At 40.9% G+C, this 21,085-nt stretch overlaps 2 protein-coding genes across 3 annotated transcripts; one reads left to right on the top strand and one right to left on the bottom strand.

The window, feature by feature from the left end:
- The first annotated feature begins 3,492 nt into the window (after window positions 1-3,492).
- Window positions 3,493-12,973, top strand: LOC120416835 (chitin deacetylase 1). Of its 2 annotated transcripts, none has more exons than XM_039578722.2 (5): window positions 3,493-4,064; window positions 8,600-8,735; window positions 9,011-9,141; window positions 10,988-11,137; window positions 11,205-12,973. In XM_039578722.2, the coding sequence occupies exons 1-5, from the start codon at window positions 4,013-4,015 to the stop codon at window positions 12,359-12,361; spliced, it is 1,626 nt and encodes a 541-aa protein (XP_039434656.1). In that variant the 5' UTR covers window positions 3,493-4,012; the 3' UTR covers window positions 12,362-12,973. The 2 variants fall into 2 exon arrangements, with proteins under 2 accessions (XP_039434656.1, XP_039434657.1); XM_039578723.2 differs by lacking the exon at window positions 9,011-9,141 and adding an exon at window positions 9,459-9,571 and having other exon boundaries at window positions 3,496-4,064.
- A 6,129-nt stretch (window positions 12,974-19,102) lies between these two features.
- Window positions 19,103-20,199, bottom strand: LOC120416844 (40S ribosomal protein S16). The gene is made up of 3 exons (XM_039578732.2): window positions 20,091-20,199; window positions 19,964-20,008; window positions 19,103-19,667 (listed from the first exon to the last, which is right to left on the bottom strand). Exons 1-3 carry the CDS (start codon window positions 20,097-20,099, stop codon window positions 19,275-19,277), a joined length of 447 nt encoding a protein of 148 aa, XP_039434666.1. The 5' UTR covers window positions 20,100-20,199; the 3' UTR covers window positions 19,103-19,274.
- Window positions 20,200-21,085: the final 886 nt, after the last annotated feature.

Raw genomic sequence — 21,085 nt, 5'->3', positions numbered from 1 at the left:
GTTCCAACCGACTGGATTCAAACCCAGCACCAACAGTGTGTATTATAAGGACTGGCGACGGTTCGGTCATCAGACCGATGAAGAATGGAAAGGATAAACGCAAGATATACGCATATATGAAGTTGACAATTCGGTCATTTCCCATACTAATGAGCTACATATTTCAATAAATTTATTTGCTGTGTAATGAAAACCTGAAATTGGAAAATGTTTGCCTTCGAGAATTTTGAGGTGAAGTGAAATTTGTATAAAGACTTGTATACAAACAAAATAGATACCTTTATTTGGAATTGAGAAAAACCACGGGGAGAGCTTTTTTTTCTTAAAATCACAATAATTTGTGATGGTTACAAGCACACTTAAAATACTTGTAATTGTCTGCTCTAAAAATTTATAACCATTGAAACAGTAATTCCAAATATTCGGATCACTCACAAACTCGAATTACTTTTGCGGTAATTAGAGCGTCAAATTTCCCGCAAAAAATAATTCCCGAAAGTATACATTTTTAATACTTTTTAGAACCAATTTTTGAAAATGCATATAACAAAAATTAAAGAACGTGATAGGATTTTATTCAATTCAATTAACTGTTAATATTAAATTCACAGATGTTTAAAAAATATGTCTAGATTTATTTCTGATAATATTAATTTCTTAAGCATTCATAACTGTAAATAGATCTTGCTTAGTGAAAATAAACGATTACATTTTTGGTAAGGGACCATCCATAAACCACGTGGACACTTTAGGGGAGGGAGGGTGTGGCGATTGTTCACGCTCCGTAAAAAAAAGGTTTTTTTGTATGGACAATTGTCCACGAGGGGGGAGGGGGGTTGGGATTTTCAAAAAAATGTCCACGTGGTTTATAGATGGTCCCTAAGCTTTTTAAAAAATAATTCGTAAAACTTCATCAAACAAAATTTCCCCTTTCCGTAAAAGCAAAATAGCCTTTTTATTACATTTTTGTTTATCAAATTGGATTAAAACTAAATTGGTATCATTAAATATTTCAAATACGATTATGCAAGAAGAATCAGTTCAAAACGTTCAATAGTACTTAAGAAATTACAATTTGAAGTAAAAGTTTATGGAGCGCTGGTTATACCATGGGCGTTTAAGGGATTATTATGAAATAAAAATAAAGACTGATTGTGGAATGATGTTAATTTATCGTATAATTTAAATCATCTGTTTGTGCTATGAGAAGTTATTTTAATGAAAACCATTTGACAAAATACACCATTAAAAAAACAATCAAAACTACTTCGTATTGTTTGAAAAGTGCCCAACGAATGCAAACATATTTTAGAAACTTGCTTCAAATATTCAAACACATTGAGTTGTTTTAAGTAAACAAACACGAGAAGTTAGATTTTTAAGGAAAAACAAAAAAAGCTTTACTATTTTCTTTACCGGATGAATCCAGTATTAACGAAAAACATAATTTCTGAATGATTTTTGTCACATAAACTTTATCTGTCAATGTTAATCTTAATCACACAGAAGCAAGTTTAAGAGACATAAATACTTCTCAACCAAAAATACCTGACATTATTTTTTGATTTATTTAACAGCTTATAAAATTAAACAAACGTATATTTTCTTGAAGTAGTTTAATTTTTTACATGCAGTCAAACAATAAATTGAACCTTACAAGTGTTCTAACTTTGTGGATTTCGTGATTCAATGTTTTTCTTCAAAAATTTAACATTAAAACATAAAAACTAGCAGCCCGGGCAGACGGTAATAACAAAATTCATGCCATTTCAATAACAAATACTGTTAAAATAACAAAAAGTTTTATGGAATAGTCTTGCAAAATCAATTTTTGCATAAGAGTTTAATAACAGTTCGTCAGCTGTGTGCTATCTTGTGACAACGACCATTTAGTACTATTCGAGAAAATCGATTTTTAAAGTTTGATGTTAAATATTTTCAAAACTATAAATGGTAGAGCCAAACTTTTTGAAGCAATCAGTTCGTATACTATCGCTTAACAAACGCTCCAAGTTTCAACTAATTTGGTTACACCAGTTAAAAGATACAGTAAATTATGTAATCAAAAATCTGAAAAGCACGTGTCACAAGTGTGTTTCGAAAGTAAAATTGTACTACGTGTCACAAGTGTGCATAGAATTCCCATACAAACTAAAATAGACTAAAATCAATAGTTTAACCGACTTTATCAGTATATTTTCAAAAACAAAAGATTGCATTGCCTTCAGAAAATATGTATCAACATAAATTTAGCACACTGCTGACGATTTTCCAACAACATGTACGAAGTGTCACAAGTGTGCACGATCATTTTGATGATAAATTGGTCTATGTCACAAGTGTGTATAGCGATATCCGGGAAACGGAAGCGAAAATCCAAAATCGGGTTAAATCATCTTGTAGTGTTTGTTAAGGATAGCAAAACGTCATCATTAACTCATTTTCGACCAAAATGGTCTATGACACAAGATAGCACACAGCTGACGAGTTAATGTTATCATAACAAAATTTGTTATTGGTCTAATATTGGTTGAAAGCCAAAATAACCTGGAAATAACGTTTTTTGTTATGGAACAATAACTCCAACTGTTATTGGGATGATCGGATTAGTTGTTAAAATAACAAAAAAGAATAACAAGGATTTGTTCGAAGAATAACTAAAAGTGTTATTAGTCTGTTATTACAATAACAATCCGATAACAAAAAAATCATAACGGCGAATAACAAAACTTGTTATAAATAGCATAAAATGTTATTGGCCTAGTATTTTCAAATATCAAAAAATGTTATTCCCAAGTTATTTCCGTCTGCTCGGGAGTCGATATCCCTTTAATCAGAAGATCAGATTTTTTGAACATTGGGCGTTCTATTATTTGTTCCGAATATGAGGGATGACTGCACACTCTAAAAAACAAGGTTATTTTTTTTAACAAAGTTACAAAATTACCAAATTTTAAAGTGAAATTATTTGTGCTAAATGAAAAAAAAAATACACTTCTTGGTTAATTCAGATTCGAGTAACGAAAAATGCCAGAAGCAAAAAAGGCATCCAATTTTACATAAGTGCCTTTTTGGCAAAAATTGATTTAATCTTTTTTGTTCAATTTAATGTTTAATATTATATGGAATAATTATTCGATACTTACCAAAGTAAAAGTAACTCGTTTTACAATGATATTTGAAAGTAAAACTCAACATTTTCTTTCGAGGTTCGTCTTCTTTACAAGAGTTGAAGTTCCCCCGTCTCATTTCCATAAGAATTCCGCTCAAGGCGCTCACACCCTCACTCAATTTTGAAGGCATTTTCCGCGTGCAAACGGGGAAGAGGTCACTCACCCGCACACGAAAAAGTGCACTCACCGCGCACATGAAAATGAAAGTGCCGCGCTCAATAAAAACACCCTACAACCCGATCGCAGTGTTCAGTAGCAAAGTCCCGGTGGTGCTATTTCGGTGGCACCTGTGTGTGATTAAATTTAATCACAATTTAGCACTTTTTATTCTAGTCAATTAGCACTAGAGTAGGGAGAGGTGGAGGGTGTGGGTTCAAGAAAATCGCGAGTTTCGGAAACTTCCTGAACACTCACACGATCCCCACCGCTGAGTGAGTGAGTGAGTGAGCGTGAGAGAGTGAGTGGCCACGATCTTGTCGTGATCCGTCACTCACAGGGGAGTAGAGCACTCGCGTGAGTGAGTTGGGCGCGGAGGAGGATCGCCGGCAAAACGCGTACGCCTATATATAAATAGTTGATGGTCTGGTCGGAACGGTTTTAGTGCTCTGTTGGACATTTCGAAGAGGCCCCGTCTAGAAGAGGTGGCCCCCCGTCAGAAAGAACTCTAGCGAGAGAGAGCGAGAGTGAGCGAGTGGCCCACTCCACTGGCCGTTTCCTCCGATCGGAGTAGTTCCAGAGGACCATCCGGAGATTGTTCCGGGGTGTGTTCCGACCGTGTTTGTGTGTGTGTGAGGGAAAGCTTTTCCCGGAACTCGTGTGACTGAAAAGCCTTGGCAAACATGGCGAACGTGATAAAGGTGATCGGTTTTATGTGCTTAATAGTGGCAATCGGTAAGCAGTTTTGTTTTATTTCTTATGCATCGCTAGCTCAGCGTGAAGACCAACGGACAAAGTGGGGGAAGTGAGCGAGAGACCCGCGTTCGAAACCAAAAGTTGAAGTGATCTCGAAAGTGATAATCAAATTCCGCCTTTCGAAACTACTGGTATATTTTGTTTGTTTTTCTCCGTTTCTTCAAACGCTTCTTCAACCTCAAGTCGGAGCCCGAAAGTGATCCAACCGCCCAAGATGTGATATAATATCAGTCCCTCCCTTCCCCCTTAAAATTTGCATCCCTCTTTCACGCCGTGAGCGGCCAGATTATTACGGAATAGCCCACTTTGGAGACATGGCCTTAAAGGCAAGTTTGCGGCCTGAAACTGTGACGAAATCGAAAAAAGCTAAATCTAAACTGCAACACAAGAAAAACGACCGAACGATGAAAGAAAGAAAAAAAAAACTTAGTCTTAAAACCAGTTTTGTTGGTGTCTCTCGGGGAGGCAAAGTGGTTTCAGTGCAGCCAGCAAGGCAGCCAGTTTCGATTTGCATAACTTGGCGCGATCGAGCCTTATATCGAGAGAGGTGCAGCGCAGCTTTTCACTTTTGTTTGGCACTATCATGCCATATTGGTGCATGTTGTTGCTGCTGCACCTCTTTTTCTTGCTGTGTTTAGATTGAACTTCTATGAGAGTGAAGTTGGTCGCATAGCTTGGTTGTTTTGTATGGCAGTTCAGAGAGGAATCCTTGAAACGGATTGCAGCAAATATTTGAACTGAATACTTCTGTCATGGTCGTCTTTTGAGGAATTTATGACACAATTGATGGAAGTTGATGACTGTTTTTTTCCAATTTGTCAATGTGGTTTCCAAAGTTTTTTTTTCCATTTCCAATTAAAATAATTTATTTTTCTATGGTTTAATCTTTTGGGCTCCTAGTCGTAAATGTGAAATATTATGCCAACTTTTCTCACATTGAGTCCAAAAGAGCTACACATATGACAAAATAAGCTTTTCACGTTTACAAAAATAGATGGAAAATAAAAATTTACTCAAAAGACAGTTTTAAGACTATTGCAGCTTGAAAATTTGAATTACCAAATTTTATATGCTAAAGTGAATCTGACGCAGGGTGGCAACTCGAATCCCATTTCCCAACTTTTCCAGAACCTCAAATTTAATGCATTTCTTACTCAAAGATACAAAAAATAAGCATTATCAACCATTGCACAAAAGTTATAAATAAGATCAACAAAAATCAAACTATTGATCATTTTAGTTAAAAAAAATAAACTTAAAAAAAATAAACCATTCGCACGGGCTCCTTATAGCCGGTTTTGATATGTAAACAAGGTTTTTAACTCATTCAGCTTTGAAGGTTCTGGAGCAACATTTGAAAAGGGCACATAAGCATTTTGACAGCTGAAACTTTTTTGCGAATTCTCGGGCTTCGGCGAACTTTTTCACAACATTTGATGTGTCAAACAAAAGCTGGCCTAAACTTTTCAGGTTTTGTAAAATAATTACTTATTGCCTGGGATCTTGCAAAAAAAAGTTCAAGCTTTCAAAATGCTTAAACGCCCATATCAAATGATTGTAGAGAGTTAAGGAGGTATTAGACTATGGCAAACAAACTCGCTATTTTGTGTTTGACAGTTTGCCAAACTCGCAAACAAAGCAAAATGTATGCAGGTTGACGTTTCTGCAAACAAATGCAGGCAATCTGCCAAACTGTCAAAAAGTGTGTTTGATTGCGTATTTGTTTGTTTGTTTGTTTGTCATAGTTTAATACGTCCATTATGGTTTTAAAAAGGGTTATAACAGGCTATACGAAGCTTATGCAAATTGGATATGAACAACAAAATATATTAAAAAATAAAACATACAAATGGATGCACTTATTATTATGACTCGGAGAGAACACATAAACTGTCAGTCTTTAAAAATAATTAAAAGCTCATCAACACTCAACAACTAAATGTTTAATTTTGATCTTTTTTTTTAGATTTTCTAGATTTTGATCTTATTTTTAAAAACAATGTAAATTTGTCGAGTTGTCAGCATTTTAATGATTTATTTTGTTTTCTTTTTCTTTTTTCAATAGTTTTTTGAAATAGATAAGAATAAGATTTTGATACATTTTTTTTGTTTAGAACGAAAAACGTCGCATTATATTTGTCAGTTTAGTTTTTCCGATCAAGAAAAATCAAGCTTTTTCTACATAAATTAACCCAAACTACTTGCAATGACAATATGAATTTAGTGTAACCTTTTAAAATATTTACAATAAAAACAATATTGCCAAACTCAGGTTGAAATCTTTTTAAAATATTCAAGCAACACAATGTGATTAAATTAATCTGAATGATAGTTTAACGCCGGTTATAATCGATGAAATTAAGCTCTTTTTACAAACTATTTTTTCATTAGCTTGTTCTTGTTGAAAGTTTGCTGTTACTTTTAAGGAGCTATTACACTACGGCAAACAAACAAACTCGCATTTTTTGACAGTTTGCCAGTTTGCCTGCTTTGTTTGTTTACCTGGATTTGTTTGTACAAACGTCCGCCTGCATAGATTTTGCCTTGTTTGCGAGTTTGCCGCAAACAAGTTTTTGATTTTGACTAACTGTCAAACACGGAAAAGTGCGTAAATATTGATTTATAAATTTTTAATGATGATCTGTATCAAGTTTTCTAACAAGTATGCTTGAGATTCCCGACTTTTCTCGATTTATTTTTGCGATTTTTGGCAAATTCCAGAATTGATAGGCTACCCTGTTGAAGCTGTAATTTTGTATTTGTAGCTGTGATAGTATAAATAAGTTTTTTTTTTTGTTTGCACAGAACTGAACTTGGAAATTATTGATTTATTGATTTTTTCTGAAACGAACAAATATTAAAAAAAAAATTTGAGATCACTCAGTTGAGCAAAAGATTGATTACATTCATGTCGTTGCCTGTCTTTCAACTGGTATTTTATGCGGCATTGTTGTTATAGAAATCTCAAAACCACAAAACATATAGTTAAAAAAAACTACAAAACATTAAGGAATTAAACCGTTGAAACCATGCAAAATGCTTTCTCTGCTTTGTTTTGGGTTTAATCATAAGAAAATTTTGAGAGAGAAAGAGAAAACTGATAAGCGAGAGAATTCTGTAAAGCCAAGAACTCACTCTCTTGCTTTCGGGCCAGGCTCACTGTTAAAATTTCACCGTAAAGATGATGCGATGAGAAATTTCTCACAGATATTATCATACATTTACGATTATACGCGTTGAATTTGGTTGACTCAGCCAATTATCGAGCATGTTTTTATGTATCGTGTTTGCACAAAATCGCTTAATCAAATTAAATTTAATTTCCCTTACCGACGCATTGGTTTCCACTCTCAAAGTTCCTGGCACATCTCAGAACGTCCACTTCTCAGACCCTCTTCACGGTTCATGGTCAAAGGCATCAACACCTCAATTATGACCACCATTATGTGCCATCACAATGGACCGCTGCGCTGGCAGCTCTACGTGGGTACATGCTAAATCAACACACGTTCTAAATGCAATTTTCCCAGCCACTTTTCCTCCGACGACTAACCATGACCCTTTGTGATTCGTGATTCCCACTCATGTTACCTGTACCGACGGTCAAGCCCCGTCTAGAACCTCATTAATCAGTCTCTCAAGTGACGCAGGATTCTTTGTCCTTCTCGCTCGCACTGGGAGATCATCTCGGCAGATTTACGACCTCATCCCTAAACGCAAACCTTGAAGAGCCGCTTCGTCTCGCACTCTTTGACGTTGATTGATGTCTGATGTCATACCTTAAGTCACTACACGAGTTGTCCTAAGCAAAAAATGAAATAAAGCGATTGCCTGAGGGGTGCGCGCGCGAAAGTGAATTGAGCCTAAGCTCCACTTAAGGATAGGCGAAGGGAAGTTATGTAAAGCCGCGCGACATGCAGCGCAGCTGCCGGCATCAAGAAATTATTCCACTTATTGAGAGATTGCGGAAAAAGAGAAGGTGTTTCGTGTTTTGCGCTTTTTTTGTAGAATGAAACTGGTTTCCAGCGGCGCGATGACTGCATCGATTGCGCCGTGCCAGTTGGAGTGCTTTTCGAAGACTTGCGCGCTGGAAGAATATTAAGCGAGGAACCTTTTTTTTCTGTGGAAATCTCTCGAAAGGTAACCGAACTTGAAAGAGTTCTTAGACTGTTAATTTCTTGAATAAATTTAGGAAGTCAACGTTTGCATTCAAGCGAGGCACTTTTTTAATGTATTAATTAGCGATTGTTACGTGACTTGAGTGTTGGAGTCGTCGCTTCCAAATTTGTACCGGGAAGTAACGGGGTTAAGCAATTCGGCCACACACTATACAAACTATTCAGATTTTGAGGTCAACCCAAAAACACCTCACAGTTTCGTAACACCAATTCGAAGGCGCTATCACTCTCATGTCCAAATGTGGTCAACGTGTCTCGTAACGGTCTTCACTTCGCGAGCTGCCACGTGTTACATAACCTCAAAATAACGATTTCTTCTTTCTTTTCCTCCTTCAGCCGCCGTTGAGTACCGCGTGAAGCGTCAGGATGACGACCAGGACGCGGAGGACAACATCGAGGAGCTGTGCAAGGACCGCCCGGCGGACGAGTACTTCCGTCTGTCCACCGACGGAGATTGCCGCGAAGTCGTGAGGTGAACAAATACCACCAGAATCGAATGAACCGAGTGTGCGTGTGTGCCATGCCGATTTGTGATGCCCCCCCTTCCTGGTCCCTCCGATAAAGATGGTTGGAATCCTCCATTCCGAACCTGGAGTGACCCCCTTTCCCCCTTTGATCCGATTCGAGTTGTTGCAGCGCCATCTATTGAGCAGTAGTGTCGCTACTGGGCAATAGATGGCGCATCGTAAAATTTATTAATTCCGCGTAATTTAACGTTTCTTCTTCCACAATCTGGTAACGCTATAGGTGCGATAACGCTGGCGAAAACGGCATCACACGGCTAGCCAAGGTCCGTTGCCCAACCGGGTTGTACTTTGACACTGAACGTCAAACCTGCGATTGGAAAACGAACGTTAAAAATTGTGATGCACTAGGAAGTAAGTCCGGCACGGTGGACCGGCTCGTGGAGGGACCCCCACAACAATTTATTTTCGTCCCTCCCCGGGATCGGCCACCGGAAGTAACAGACACTAAACCTCTCTTTCTTTCTGTTTCCGTTTTTTGTATGTTTTACCTCCATCGTCTTCTCGATATTTCGATATCGCTTCAACTTAACATTTCTCAACAAAAAAAAACAACCATCTCACACCACCACCACCTCTTCGGCCCCTCCCTCATCGTCGTCGACGTGTTGTATCCAACCCCGCTCCCCTTCGTCGAACAAAAAAAACCCAAAACCTAAAACAAAAAACAGGTGTACCCGTTCCGGACTGAAGCAAATCACTTGCCCGTCCGGCCTAGCCTTCGACATTGAAAAGCAAACTTGCGACTGGAAGGCAAAGGTCAAGTCGTGTGACAAGAAGGAAAGTAAGTGCCCAGCAACGATCCCACTTTCAAACTGTTTGTTAATATTTTTCTTCGGGCCGACGGATGCGGAAATTTAGCGATTAGTTCACACACACCAATGCAAACTACACACCCAGCTTTGTACATATACTTCCGAGTTGCAGCTCTGCACTACGAGGGGTTGAGCTTTTTTGCGAGGTCGGTTCCAACCCTGCGTTTGACAGCTAGCACACCTTCGGCGTTGCGCACCTTGCACGCGACGCACGCATCAAGGTGTCAAACTTTAAAGGTTGCTAGCTGTCAATTGTTGGGTTGGAATTTCCACACATTAAGTTCAACTGCTAGAATCTACGCGGTGGGACGCCTAAAATTTCACATTTTCCTCGGTCGCTTCACAGCCAAGTCGAATGTCAAGTTTTTAAGCGCAATCCACCCGGATTCGTAACACAAACACACAAAGCAAGATGGCAGCTAAAAAAACGCACACGTCAAACAGTATCAGTATTAGCAAGCAGAATGGTTCCGGGATTGCAGCACGATAAAGACGGTTCAGCAAAACGGTCAGCTTCAAGATAGCAAAGTTAGATTGAGACACACACACCAAGACAGATTGACACAACAAACCTAACACAAAATCCCTCCTACTAACCGTACCTCGCTTAGAGATAAATGTTGCTCGCTTTCTACTAACTCTGCCGGTGAAGGAATTGTTATGTGATCCCATTTCATAGCTGTCTAATCGATTGCATAACCCTGCATTCACCAGGCTCTGCCAACTTTTCGAGAAGGTGACGTTTGCTTACCTTAAGCATTGTTTACTTTGATTCGCAAACGTCAAGCTTGTCGAAGTTGACAGAGTCTTCGATCACAATTGAATGAAAATTGAGAAACATCCCAAATCCTCCACAAAACACTTTCACCAAACATACCTTACCAAATCGGGCCTTATGTAACGCGGTACGTCCTCAACAAATCACTTTCTGTTTTCACGTTGACCCTGTACTACCTAAATGTTCTCTTTCACTTCCAAATAATCGGTCACGAAACTGTTAATCAAACACTTGCATAAACTCTCCAGCATGATCTCGTTTGTCTAATACAACTTTTACGAATCACCTTAATTGATCAAAACCTGTCTGTCGATTGAAAATAATCGCACGTACCGCTGCAAACAAACTAATTCCAAACCAGACAACACAGACACGAACGCGTGGCCTCGGTCGCCAAAGATCTTCGAGCTCTCAAGCGTCCTTCCAAATTCCGTACTACACCGTAAACTAGTCCAACATCGAAAACCTACAACACGTTCTACACCACATCTCTCCCCTCTTCAAAAAAAATTAGAATCTCATCCTCTTATCGCTCATGCTAATCCCTTCAAAAGCTTTTACCAAAATCAACAATGTCTAACGATCCCCCTTTGACCTCGTCCCAAAGAACCCCGCAAGGTGCTGCCCATCCTGAAGACGGACGAGCCGATCTGCCCGGAGGGTAAGCTGTCCTGCGGCAACGGCGAGTGCGTCGACAAGGAGCTGTTCTGCAACGGCAAGCCCGACTGCAAGGACGAGTCCGACGAGAATGCGTGTAGTAAGTTAGATGATCCTCGAAAATAAAATTGGGTTATTAAGGTGATCTTGCTTTTCTTTCTGTGTAGCCGTCGAACTGGACCCGAACCGTGCCCCGGACTGTGACACGACGCAGTGCGTGCTGCCGGATTGCTTCTGCTCGGCTGACGGAACGCGGATTCCCGGAGGAATTGAACCGCAGAACGTGCCCCAGATGATCACGATCACGTTCAACGGTGCCGTCAACGTGGACAACATTGACCTGTACGAGGACATCTTCAACGGGCAGCGCCAGAACCCGAACGGCTGCCAGATCCGGGGAACTTACTTTGTGTCGCACAAGTACTCCAACTACTCGGCCATTCAGGACCTGCACCGCAAGGGTCACGAGATCTCGGTGTTTTCGCTGACGCACAAGGACGACCCGAACTACTGGACGCAGGGAACGTACGACGACTGGCTGGCGGAGATGGCCGGAGCGCGGTTGATCATCGAACGGTTCGCCAACATTACGGACGGCTCGATCATCGGAGTTCGTGCGCCGTACCTGCGCGTCGGAGGCAACAAGCAGTTTGAGATGATGGCCGATCAGTTCTTCGTGTACGATGCCTCGATCACCGCTTCGCTGGGACGTGTCCCGATCTGGCCGTACACGCTGTACTTCCGCATGCCGCACAAGTGCAACGGTAACGCCCACAACTGCCCGTCCCGTAGCCACCCCGTCTGGGAAATTGTCATGAACGAGCTGGATCGTCGTGATGACCCGACCTTCGACGAATCCCTTCCCGGTTGCCACATGGTTGACTCTTGCTCCAACATTCAGTCCGGTGAGCAGTTCGGACGTCTTCTGCGTCACAACTTCAACCGCCACTACAATACCAACCGTGCCCCGCTCGGTCTGCACTTCCACGCCTCGTGGCTCAAGTCCAAGAAGGAGTACCGCGAAGAACTGATCAAGTTCATCGAGGAGATGCTCGTCCGCAACGATGTCTTCTTCGTCACCAACCTGCAGGTCATCCAGTGGATGCAGAACCCGACCGAACTGAACGCCCTCCGAGACTTCCAGGAGTGGAAGGAAAAGTGCGACGTCAAGGGACAACCCTACTGCTCCCTGCCCAACGCCTGCCCCCTCACGACCCGCGAACTGCCCGGCGAAACCCTGCGTCTCTTCACCTGCATGGAGTGCCCCAACAACTACCCCTGGATCCTGGACCCCACCGGCGATGGCTTCACCACCAAGAAGTAAGCCCCACCAGAGGGAGTCCGCGGTCTCCACCACCGAAAGTCTGATTTAGTTGTGCGCCGAGAACCGCCCTCAACCAACGGAGCAGAGGCGTCTGTTGTACATAATTCTTACAACCCCTAAACAAAACAATCCCCAAAACCCCTCCCCCCACACTCCTTACCCCCCTCACACCCAAGAAAGCCGCCATTTTCGTTTAGAGAACAATGGGCGATCGAGAGAAAAGAAAAATATTACAAATCAAAACAATCGAATAATTCAACGTGATAACTTAACAATTTGAGAGTGGGAATTTCTCTCTCCGTCAAAAAGAAGAAGAAAAAAAAAACATCAAAAGAGCGCGAGAGAATGCTAGAGCGAGAGCGAGAGAGAGAGCGCGCGAGCGTAAGCGCAAGTGTTTTCCTTTAAGTACTCGTTTTTATTATATTATAAAGTATTTTTTTAAATTAAAACTGCGAAAAGATGATGGAATGAGCAAGTGTGTCGCGCGAAGCAGGACCGGTATAAAGGTTCTGAGCGATTAGCAAGGAGGTCAACATCGGAATGTGCTACAGCGACCACACGCAATTGGAATTATGGAAAAAGCGAAATGTATGAATGCCAATTTTACAATAATCTTGTCACGTGTTATTTTTTACTTTCTTATTCGATGATGACAGCCCAAATGAGCGACTGAGCGAATGAGAACGAAACTAAAGAGTTGAGGAGCGTTTCCCTAACACAGACGCAAGCATTGAGCTTGGACAAAAAAGTCTCATCCTTGATAGTAGTCTACATCAATTAGGGTGGGTAATTTTTTTTCGAAAGTGCTCGGATCCGGCTGGAACACATTTACGAACCCAACAGTCAGTCCTTGTTATAAAACTTTTAAACTACTGCAGAGACGGATCGGGTTTGGAAAGAAAAGACTTTGTATGATGTTCCAAATGGAAAAAGGAACTCGACACACGGTCGCAGCTTTATTTATAGTTTCATTTTCTTTGTTTGTATTGGTGAGTTCCGATTGCTGAAACGTCAACTGACATTTAAGCCTAAATGTCGAGGAATAAGAAAAAAAACGAAGTTGACTTTATAGCTGTCGGCCACCATTGCTAGTACCAACCACTAGTGTCTTCCTTTTTATCTACAAGGACTTCGCCGCCCTGGGCTCCTAAGTGTATGAAAGTATGGCACGGAGCGACGGCGCCGAATACCCATATTTACACAAAGAATTTTAGAGCGTCCGCCGCGGGATTCGAACCGGCGACCTCTGGATTATGAGTCCAGTGCGCGGTCCGATTGGTCCACACGGGCGAGGGATATGACACTTGTTAATATTCCTGAATGGATTTTCCTTAAAATGTACAGAATTTTCTGTTAATTTGAGTCTTCATCCTGAAAAACATCGGTTTCGTGTTTTGTCAATCATACATACTCCAGTAAAGTTTCAATGATCGAATTTGCTTTTTTGTGCAACAACTCATTATCTGATAAGTTCTCATAAAAAGCTGGTTTCGCCTTTATCGGAGTATTTTTCAGTTTTCTCAGGACGGCCTTTGATCTTGCCATGATTCCGTAGGTTCTATGCAAAGAAACACTGATGGCATCTCAAGCAGCATATCAAGCACTTGAAGCTTTACCGTCTTCTTGTTGGTTTCGTCGTTGTTATAGCAATTCAATTGTATGTCGAAAAAATGTGTTTGATGCAATAAATATACCAAATCTTCCCTTCTAGCGATCCTACACAATGGTTTTATTCGAAACTTTATTTTAGGGTTTTCCTTATCGCTGTCGAGCATTTCTACAATGTTTTCCACTAAATCCTTACTCCAGAGCCGCAATTTACCACTCACTCTTTTGCCTTCCTCACTGAGGATACTTGCTCCCTACGCCAGGCTCTTCCGTGTTCGACAGCTACTCCTGCAGGTACGGCTCGCCACTTCCGGCTCGACGCGGCCGTCGGCGAATGCCGCTGGCGCGACTTGGCCAGGGGCAAATGTGAACATACTCATTTAGCGGATACTTGCTCCCGTGCTCTTCCGTGTGCGACTCCACAATTTCTCTACGATTTCCACCAAAAAAATCAATTGAACGAAAATAACCGCACCGCGCTTCCGCGAACAAAAGAAAATCTGACCGGCCACGTTGAAAGAAACCACGTTTTGATGATGTCGCGATTGATTCTAAACATAAACAAATCAATCGTGACGTTTCAAAACGTCAAACCGTACACTCTTGAAAAAGCTACTCAGATTTGGTCTAAAAGTATGAACGGGGCTCAAAAGTTCTGGCACCGCGCCCAAAACCTTGAGTGGCACACTCTTGGGTAAGGCTATAATCCAGTCCTGAAAATGAACTTTTTACAGAAAGCTCGCAGACCCACCTTCATGTATACCTATCGACTCAGAATCGAAAACTGAACAAATGTCTGTCCGTCTGTGTGTATGTGTGTTACCAATAATGTCACTCAGTTTTCTCAGCACTGGCTGAACCGATTTTGGTCAAACCAGTCGCATTCGACTTGGTTTAGGGTCCCATAGATCGAGTTTCAATAAAATTTAAGTTTCGATAAGTAGTTCAAAAGATATGTATAATCCGCATATATCCGGATGTTAGAGAAATGACCTGAAATTTTATATATCGTTGGATAGGTAATCGAAAGGCATTTCTAATGAGTCCAAAACATTCCGAAAACAATAGGGGAGAGTGGGGAGACTTGATCCCCGGGGAGACTTGATCCCAAGCATGTATCTCGTCAGCACGTGGGTAAAACAATTAGCTTGGTTTTAGAAAGTTGTGCGAAATTAACTAAAACTCATTGTAGAAAACAAAGAAAAAAATTAAAAAATGTTTAGATTGAGTTACACACATTTTTCTAAGAAGTGCTGCAAAAAACTTCCAAGAGATCTTTTTTCTTTGTTTTGGTAAGTATAGAAAACACTGAAAAAATATTCAAAAAAATATTTTTTATACATAAATTGTTTGATAAACATATCAACTCCAAAACCCTTACGCATTTGACGTTAAATTTATCGTCATACTATTTTTACAATCAATTGTTTAAAAAAGTGCGTTTAGGGAGACTTGATCCCTGCATTTTTACAGTCACTGGAGTCAACCTCAAGATTTAATAATTTTGATGGGTTTTCGTACATAGTTTCCTTTAGTATAGTTGTACATAACTTACTGCAGTTTGAACCATTTTTCAAAAGTTTTGTGAACAAAAATTACCAGCTTTTGTAAACATGCTCAATTTTTGTCTAAAAAAGAAAATTTTAAGTTTTTTTAATATTTTGCATGCTAAACTTGTTATATTTTGAACACAAACGTACAGGTTTAATGTGAAATTGCTGTAACTTATAGAAAATTAAAAGTTTGGATGAATAATAAACATTTTCTTTAGATTTCTTCAAAATGTTGAAAGGGGGATCAAATTACCCCCAACAGTTTGAAAATGCCGGTTTAAAATATTTTTTTAAAACGCTTGGCATAATTCGAAGAGATTATCTGATTAAATACCCTTATCAGCTAAACATAGTTGAATGTTGAGGCTTTCAATTCATGCAAAAAGTTCATAGTTTTGTGAGAAATTGACAGAGTTATGTGCGATACAAAAAAGGGGATCAAGTCTCCCCACTCTCCCCTACTTTTAAATCAAGACTAACATTTCAAAAGGACGTAATATGGCCCTTTTGAAATAAAACTCTTGATTTTAAAACAATGAAAATATATTTTTCAGAGAGATCGGAAAATTTCACGAATGTTTTATATTTTAACATAAAAAATCAGAGCATTAGTTCCTGAGATATCGATATTAGAAAGTGGTGTGTTGTTTGGGTGAGACTTCGACGGTAACATTTCAAAACGCATCATGTACATTTTGACACTTTCTGGGTTATTACATATTCTGAAAGTACTTCTAATAAGCTACCTATCCACCAAAAATGAGCAAAAGTTACTCCAGTAAAGTCTGTTTAATCATGATTTTAAATAAAGTAAAATAAACAAAATCTCTGCCATCAGCAGTCCCTGTTTATATAGCCCTGTCCAGGGCTTGTGAAATTTCGACATTGTTTGTGATAGCTGACAGAACATTCCAATCGTCTTCACCACGACAACCTGATTTTTAAATTCTGCTTTCGTTCGTTTCACACACAAAGGAATTAGTGCTACGCAAAGTAACTCACGCATTCATTGACTTCCCTCCAGAAGAAAAATCGCCTAGAGAGCGATCGTTTGACATTCTACCGAGATTCCGATCATCTCTCCAATGATAGCAATCATATGATTTCTGTCACCACGCAGCATACACTAGGAAGAGAGAGACAAAAACGAGAGAAAAAGAAAGAGCACGTTGTCTCGTTCGGGCGGCTGCTTGAGTGGTGCTCATTTTTCGTTCGTTTCGTCTTCGTGTTTACGTTCATCGACCGTCGCCAAGCAATGACGGTCATGATAGGCGTTGTGTGTCAGCGATCAAATATCATTTTGGGAAATGATCGCTGACAGAAAGTTCTATCGAATATCGAGCAGTCCCTTTTCAAGCATTGGCCCTGTCAACCTGTCAAATAAAAGACTACATGAACCTCATGACCAAAAAAAAGCATCATGAAAAAAGCGCCATGTACATTCGGCGAAGAAAAACGAATCATAACAAAGCGGTGCACTTTATCAAAATTTCTCTTAAGTACTTTTTGATTGTAAATTCGATTTTACATAGAAAAATTAGCCGGGACCGTGGTGTAGGGGTAAGCGTGATTGCCTCTCACCCAGTCGACCTGGGTTCGATCCCAGACGGTCCCGGTGGCATTTTTCGAGACGAGATTTGTCTGATCACGCCTTCCGTCGGAAGGGAAGTAAATGTTGGCCCCGGACTAACCTAAAAGGTTAGGTAGTTAGCTCAGTCCAGGTGTAGGAGTCGTCTCCCTGGGTCCTGTCTCGGTGGAGTCGCTAGTAGGCAGTTGGACTAACAATCCAAAGGTCAGTCAGAATCCCGGGGTGGATGGAAGCTTAGGTGTAAAAAGTGGTTTGCAATTGCCTCAACAATCAAGCCTTCGAACACCTAGTTTCGAGTAGGAATCTCGCTATCGAGAACGCCAAGGCAATGCTGTAGAGCGAATAATTTGATTTGATTTTTTTTTTATAGAAAAATGAAGTTAAAACATTTTTGCGACCAATTTTTTTAATCAGTATTAATTCAAAAATTCATAACTCGGTCAAAGATTTTTTGCACATTCGTGCTGGTCAATAATTATGGTAAAAAGGTAACGTCATTAGTGTCACATAAAACGATTAAAAAATAAATTTTTAAGTCACATCTGTAAAAAAAAAGTTTTGGAAAAAAAATATCGTACAGATATTCGCCATGCTTGGTGCAGATAATACAGATTTTTGGATCCTCTAATACCGACGAGCATGTGGCAACATTGCACCGGAGTAGTCATCGGGATGGATTGGCCTTATTGAAGCGGTCATTTGAATACAATTTTTTTTTAATCTCTTGCGATGGCTTTCGCTCACCTACAGCATACATCCTAGCTGCGTTGCATCTCGAGTCCGGATTTGTAGCGAAGCCGACCGTTTCTTTCCTGTTTGGTAGCTTACTTCTGCTGGCCACTCACATGTAAATTATTTCAAAGACTTCCTTGGTTTCCGTGGTTACGAAAGATGCTAAGGTATCGGATGTACTGAAGCTGGAAGCACGAGTAAGTACTTCTTTCTTTTTTGTTAGATACAAAGCCTTTTTTCTTCCGGAGCTACTACTGCATCATCAAAAAATGATAGCGCGAGGCGAGGCGACAAGTACCATAAGTGCTTTTCAAAAGCTCGAGAGGCTGTCTCTCCGTAACCGGCGTAAACAAAAGTTGAAATTGAAGATTACAACAAAGAAAAAAAGAAAATGGATGAAAATATCTGCAACGTGTGGAGGATCATACCTAGTAGAAACTACATGTAACATTTTGAAATAAATAAAGCCAACTTCTCGTAATAGTCCATAAGCTCAAGATCAATGATTTCGATTTGCTTGTTGACCATCCAAATCTTTAAAATATAAATGGTTTGTGCCATCCCTGCCATCCACCGTTCCCTTCTAACAATTTCTACTTGTCGAAACTTAATCCCTTTTTCCGTATCTCCACCAAGAAACAGAACCACCAACTCCAGTAACTCAACGTAATCTCCTCGAGGGTGTTTCTGGTCCAAGCACGACAGACAAAAATCCATCACATTTTGGCGCTAAGCTGAAGTAATTTCTTCAAGAGCAGGAATATAAAGTACGCTGATGTACTCGATAACTTCGTGCGATTCCAGTTTTGCATTGTACTCCTCTTTGAACTTCTTTAAGTTGTCAAGCTCGTCTGACTGAGATTTATCCCCATTTATCTCGTAGCAATGCTTCGAAACTAGTTCGGCCACATAATGACGACATGCCAGCGGAAGTAATGGTTTTTTAACAGTTAGGCACTCCAGTGAAGAGCGGCTAGCATGATCAATTTGCATTCCGGGACGAGAAGGAAATTTACTTCCCCATCCGACGAAAGGCGTGAACAGACAAATCTCATCTTGGAAAATCCCGAAGCAAATTTGATAAAAAATGTTCTTAAAACAGGAATAAAACGACTCGACTTATCTAGTCTATCTACACAAATTATCTGAAATTTTTCAAAACAAGCTGAAAAGCGCAACAATCTGTACGAACCTGTTTCGTCCTTAGTGAGAGTGCTTTCGGATGTTAATAGAAGACACGCAACACAACACCGGGGCAAGTTTTTCGTGAATTCTCCTTCCTTTTTAATCCGCACATTTTCTTGTAATGATCTTCCTTATCTGCATAGTCTTAGAATGTACTGACATTCAGTACCAGCCAACCAGAACCGAAACCAGGGCGATACCGAACAGAGTTTCCACACACAGAGTGGGGAGGCCGCCACACCGGGGCTTAACGGTACGACTTCTGGTAGCGAGCACGGGCACCTGGACCTCCGAACTTCTTCGGTTCGCAGCGACGCGGATCGGCAACCAGCAGAGTTCGGTCGTACTGGGTCAGGATGTCCTTGAGCTCCTTGCGGGACGCCTCATCGACGTACTTCTGGTAGAACGACACCAGGGCCTTGGAGATGGCCTGGCGGATGGCGTAGACCTGGGCGACATGACCACCACCGGAAACCCGGATGCGGATGTCGACGCCGGCGAACTTTTCCTTGCCGAGCAGCAGCAGCGGCTCCTGCAGTTTGTACTGGAGGATCTTGGGTTCGATCTGGTCCAGCGGGCGTCCGTTCACGCGGAGCAGGCCCCGGCCGCGCTTGCAGTACGCAACGGCAGTCGCGGTTTTCTGGAAACGAGACGAAATTTGCGAGTTAGCACTTTTTTATGCCGAGTCCACAATTGGACGCTTGACCCTAGCATTGTTTACGGGACGGAGCTAACCTCAATCTTTTTGCACTAATCGTAAATCAACTACTTCAATTATTTATCATGTTGCACTAATCTCACTAAATTGTCCCTGGACCCTCCCGGAAGGTGGTCCTTCTCACAATCCCTCCTCCTCCACCATCTTCCCCTCTAACCACAATCAAATCCGTTTCTCATGCGGGCCAACAAGTTCCACCAAAAATCCCCGATAATTACCTTGCGTCCGAAGACCTGGACGGCGTTGACGGGTTCCTTGCGTGCCTGCAACGAAAAATAACCACAATTAGCATCGTTCCGGGCCGGTTTTACGCCGAAATTCACGAATTTTTGCTCCGACACTCACTTTGGGCATGTTTAGCTCGGTACACAACAAACTAGAAAGAAAGGAAGTCGGCTCGCGTGCGCTGAACTGAAATTGACATGACAGATCGGGCGGAACGTTGACAGCTGACGGATGAGTGTTTCCGGGGGCGAACGAGGGGTGTGATTGTTATGGGTAATGTGTGCACGGTTACGAGAAGATACACACAATTGGGTTAAAACCGTGAAGCTTCGTAAACATTCAAATCATTCAGTTTTCGTCAAAACCGAACCATATCTGAAATAAGTAAATGGGACGTCTGTCAAATTTGAATTAAGTTCACTCAGATTTCTATCGAGAAATAAAAAATAGAGATGTGAGCCGGTAACAAGGGGTTAAACTTTAGCAACTGCGTGAGCAACTGTCATGGTAAACTTCACAGAAGCTCGACAGAAAGTTTAACTCCATATTGCACTTTAAATTTCTCGATAGTCTATAGTCGAAAATTTACTAACATATTAACACCGACGACGTTAAGAGCTAGGTTAAGAGTCTAATTCGTCCACCTTAATTATTGATCGCTTTTACGATTTATACCTGAACAATCTTGAAATTATTCATTCGGATTTTCCTTATTCCTCTCGTTTCATCATTCCCTTGAAATTTTGCTGTTTTATGAGTTCGCTCAGAATTTAAGAATTTAAGAATTTAAGAATCCTCCGTGTACGCACGAGTGCAAGCAGCAGTCAAGTGCTCAGTGCTCCATCGTTTTTTCGAAATTTTTCGCCGTAATTTACCGGGATCAGCCGCGAGTTTGCTCCTGTAGCATGCCAAGGGCCGGCCGTGGCCGTGGCAGTTCGAGTGCGGCCTCGAAAAACCCGCGAAGTTCGTCTACCGGCCGTGTGCAAAAAGGTAAACAAACCAACGCCGCGTCGTCCGCCATCGCGCCGGGGAGTGTGTGCGCCAAAGGATTCGACCCGAAATTATTACACGCTAATTACCGCGTCCAGGATCGCAGCCCTATTAGGCTCCGTTCA

Source organism: Culex pipiens, chromosome 2 (genome assembly GCF_016801865.2).
Source record: "Culex pipiens pallens isolate TS chromosome 2, TS_CPP_V2, whole genome shotgun sequence".
Lineage (NCBI taxonomy): Eukaryota > Metazoa > Arthropoda > Insecta > Diptera > Culicidae > Culex > Culex pipiens.
The sequence above is the reverse complement of the archived record's forward strand: the minus strand, read 5'-3'. Positions and strand labels throughout refer to the sequence as shown.

Excerpts from the sequence above, each read along its gene's own strand:
- LOC120416844 (XM_039578732.2), bottom strand. Across the intron at positions 19,668-19,963 it reads TCCAGGTCTTCGGACGCAAG|AAAACCGCGACTGCCGTTGC; the intron begins GTAATTATCGGG and ends TCTCGTTTCCAG.
- LOC120416835 (XM_039578722.2), top strand. The coding sequence starts at position 4,013 with ATGGCGAACGTGATAAAGGTGATCGGTTTTATGTGCTTAATAGTGGCA. Across the intron at positions 4,065-8,599 it reads GTGCTTAATAGTGGCAATCG|CCGCCGTTGAGTACCGCGTG; the intron begins GTAAGCAGTTTT and ends TTCCTCCTTCAG. Across the intron at positions 8,736-9,010 it reads GATTGCCGCGAAGTCGTGAG|GTGCGATAACGCTGGCGAAA; the intron begins GTGAACAAATAC and ends GTAACGCTATAG.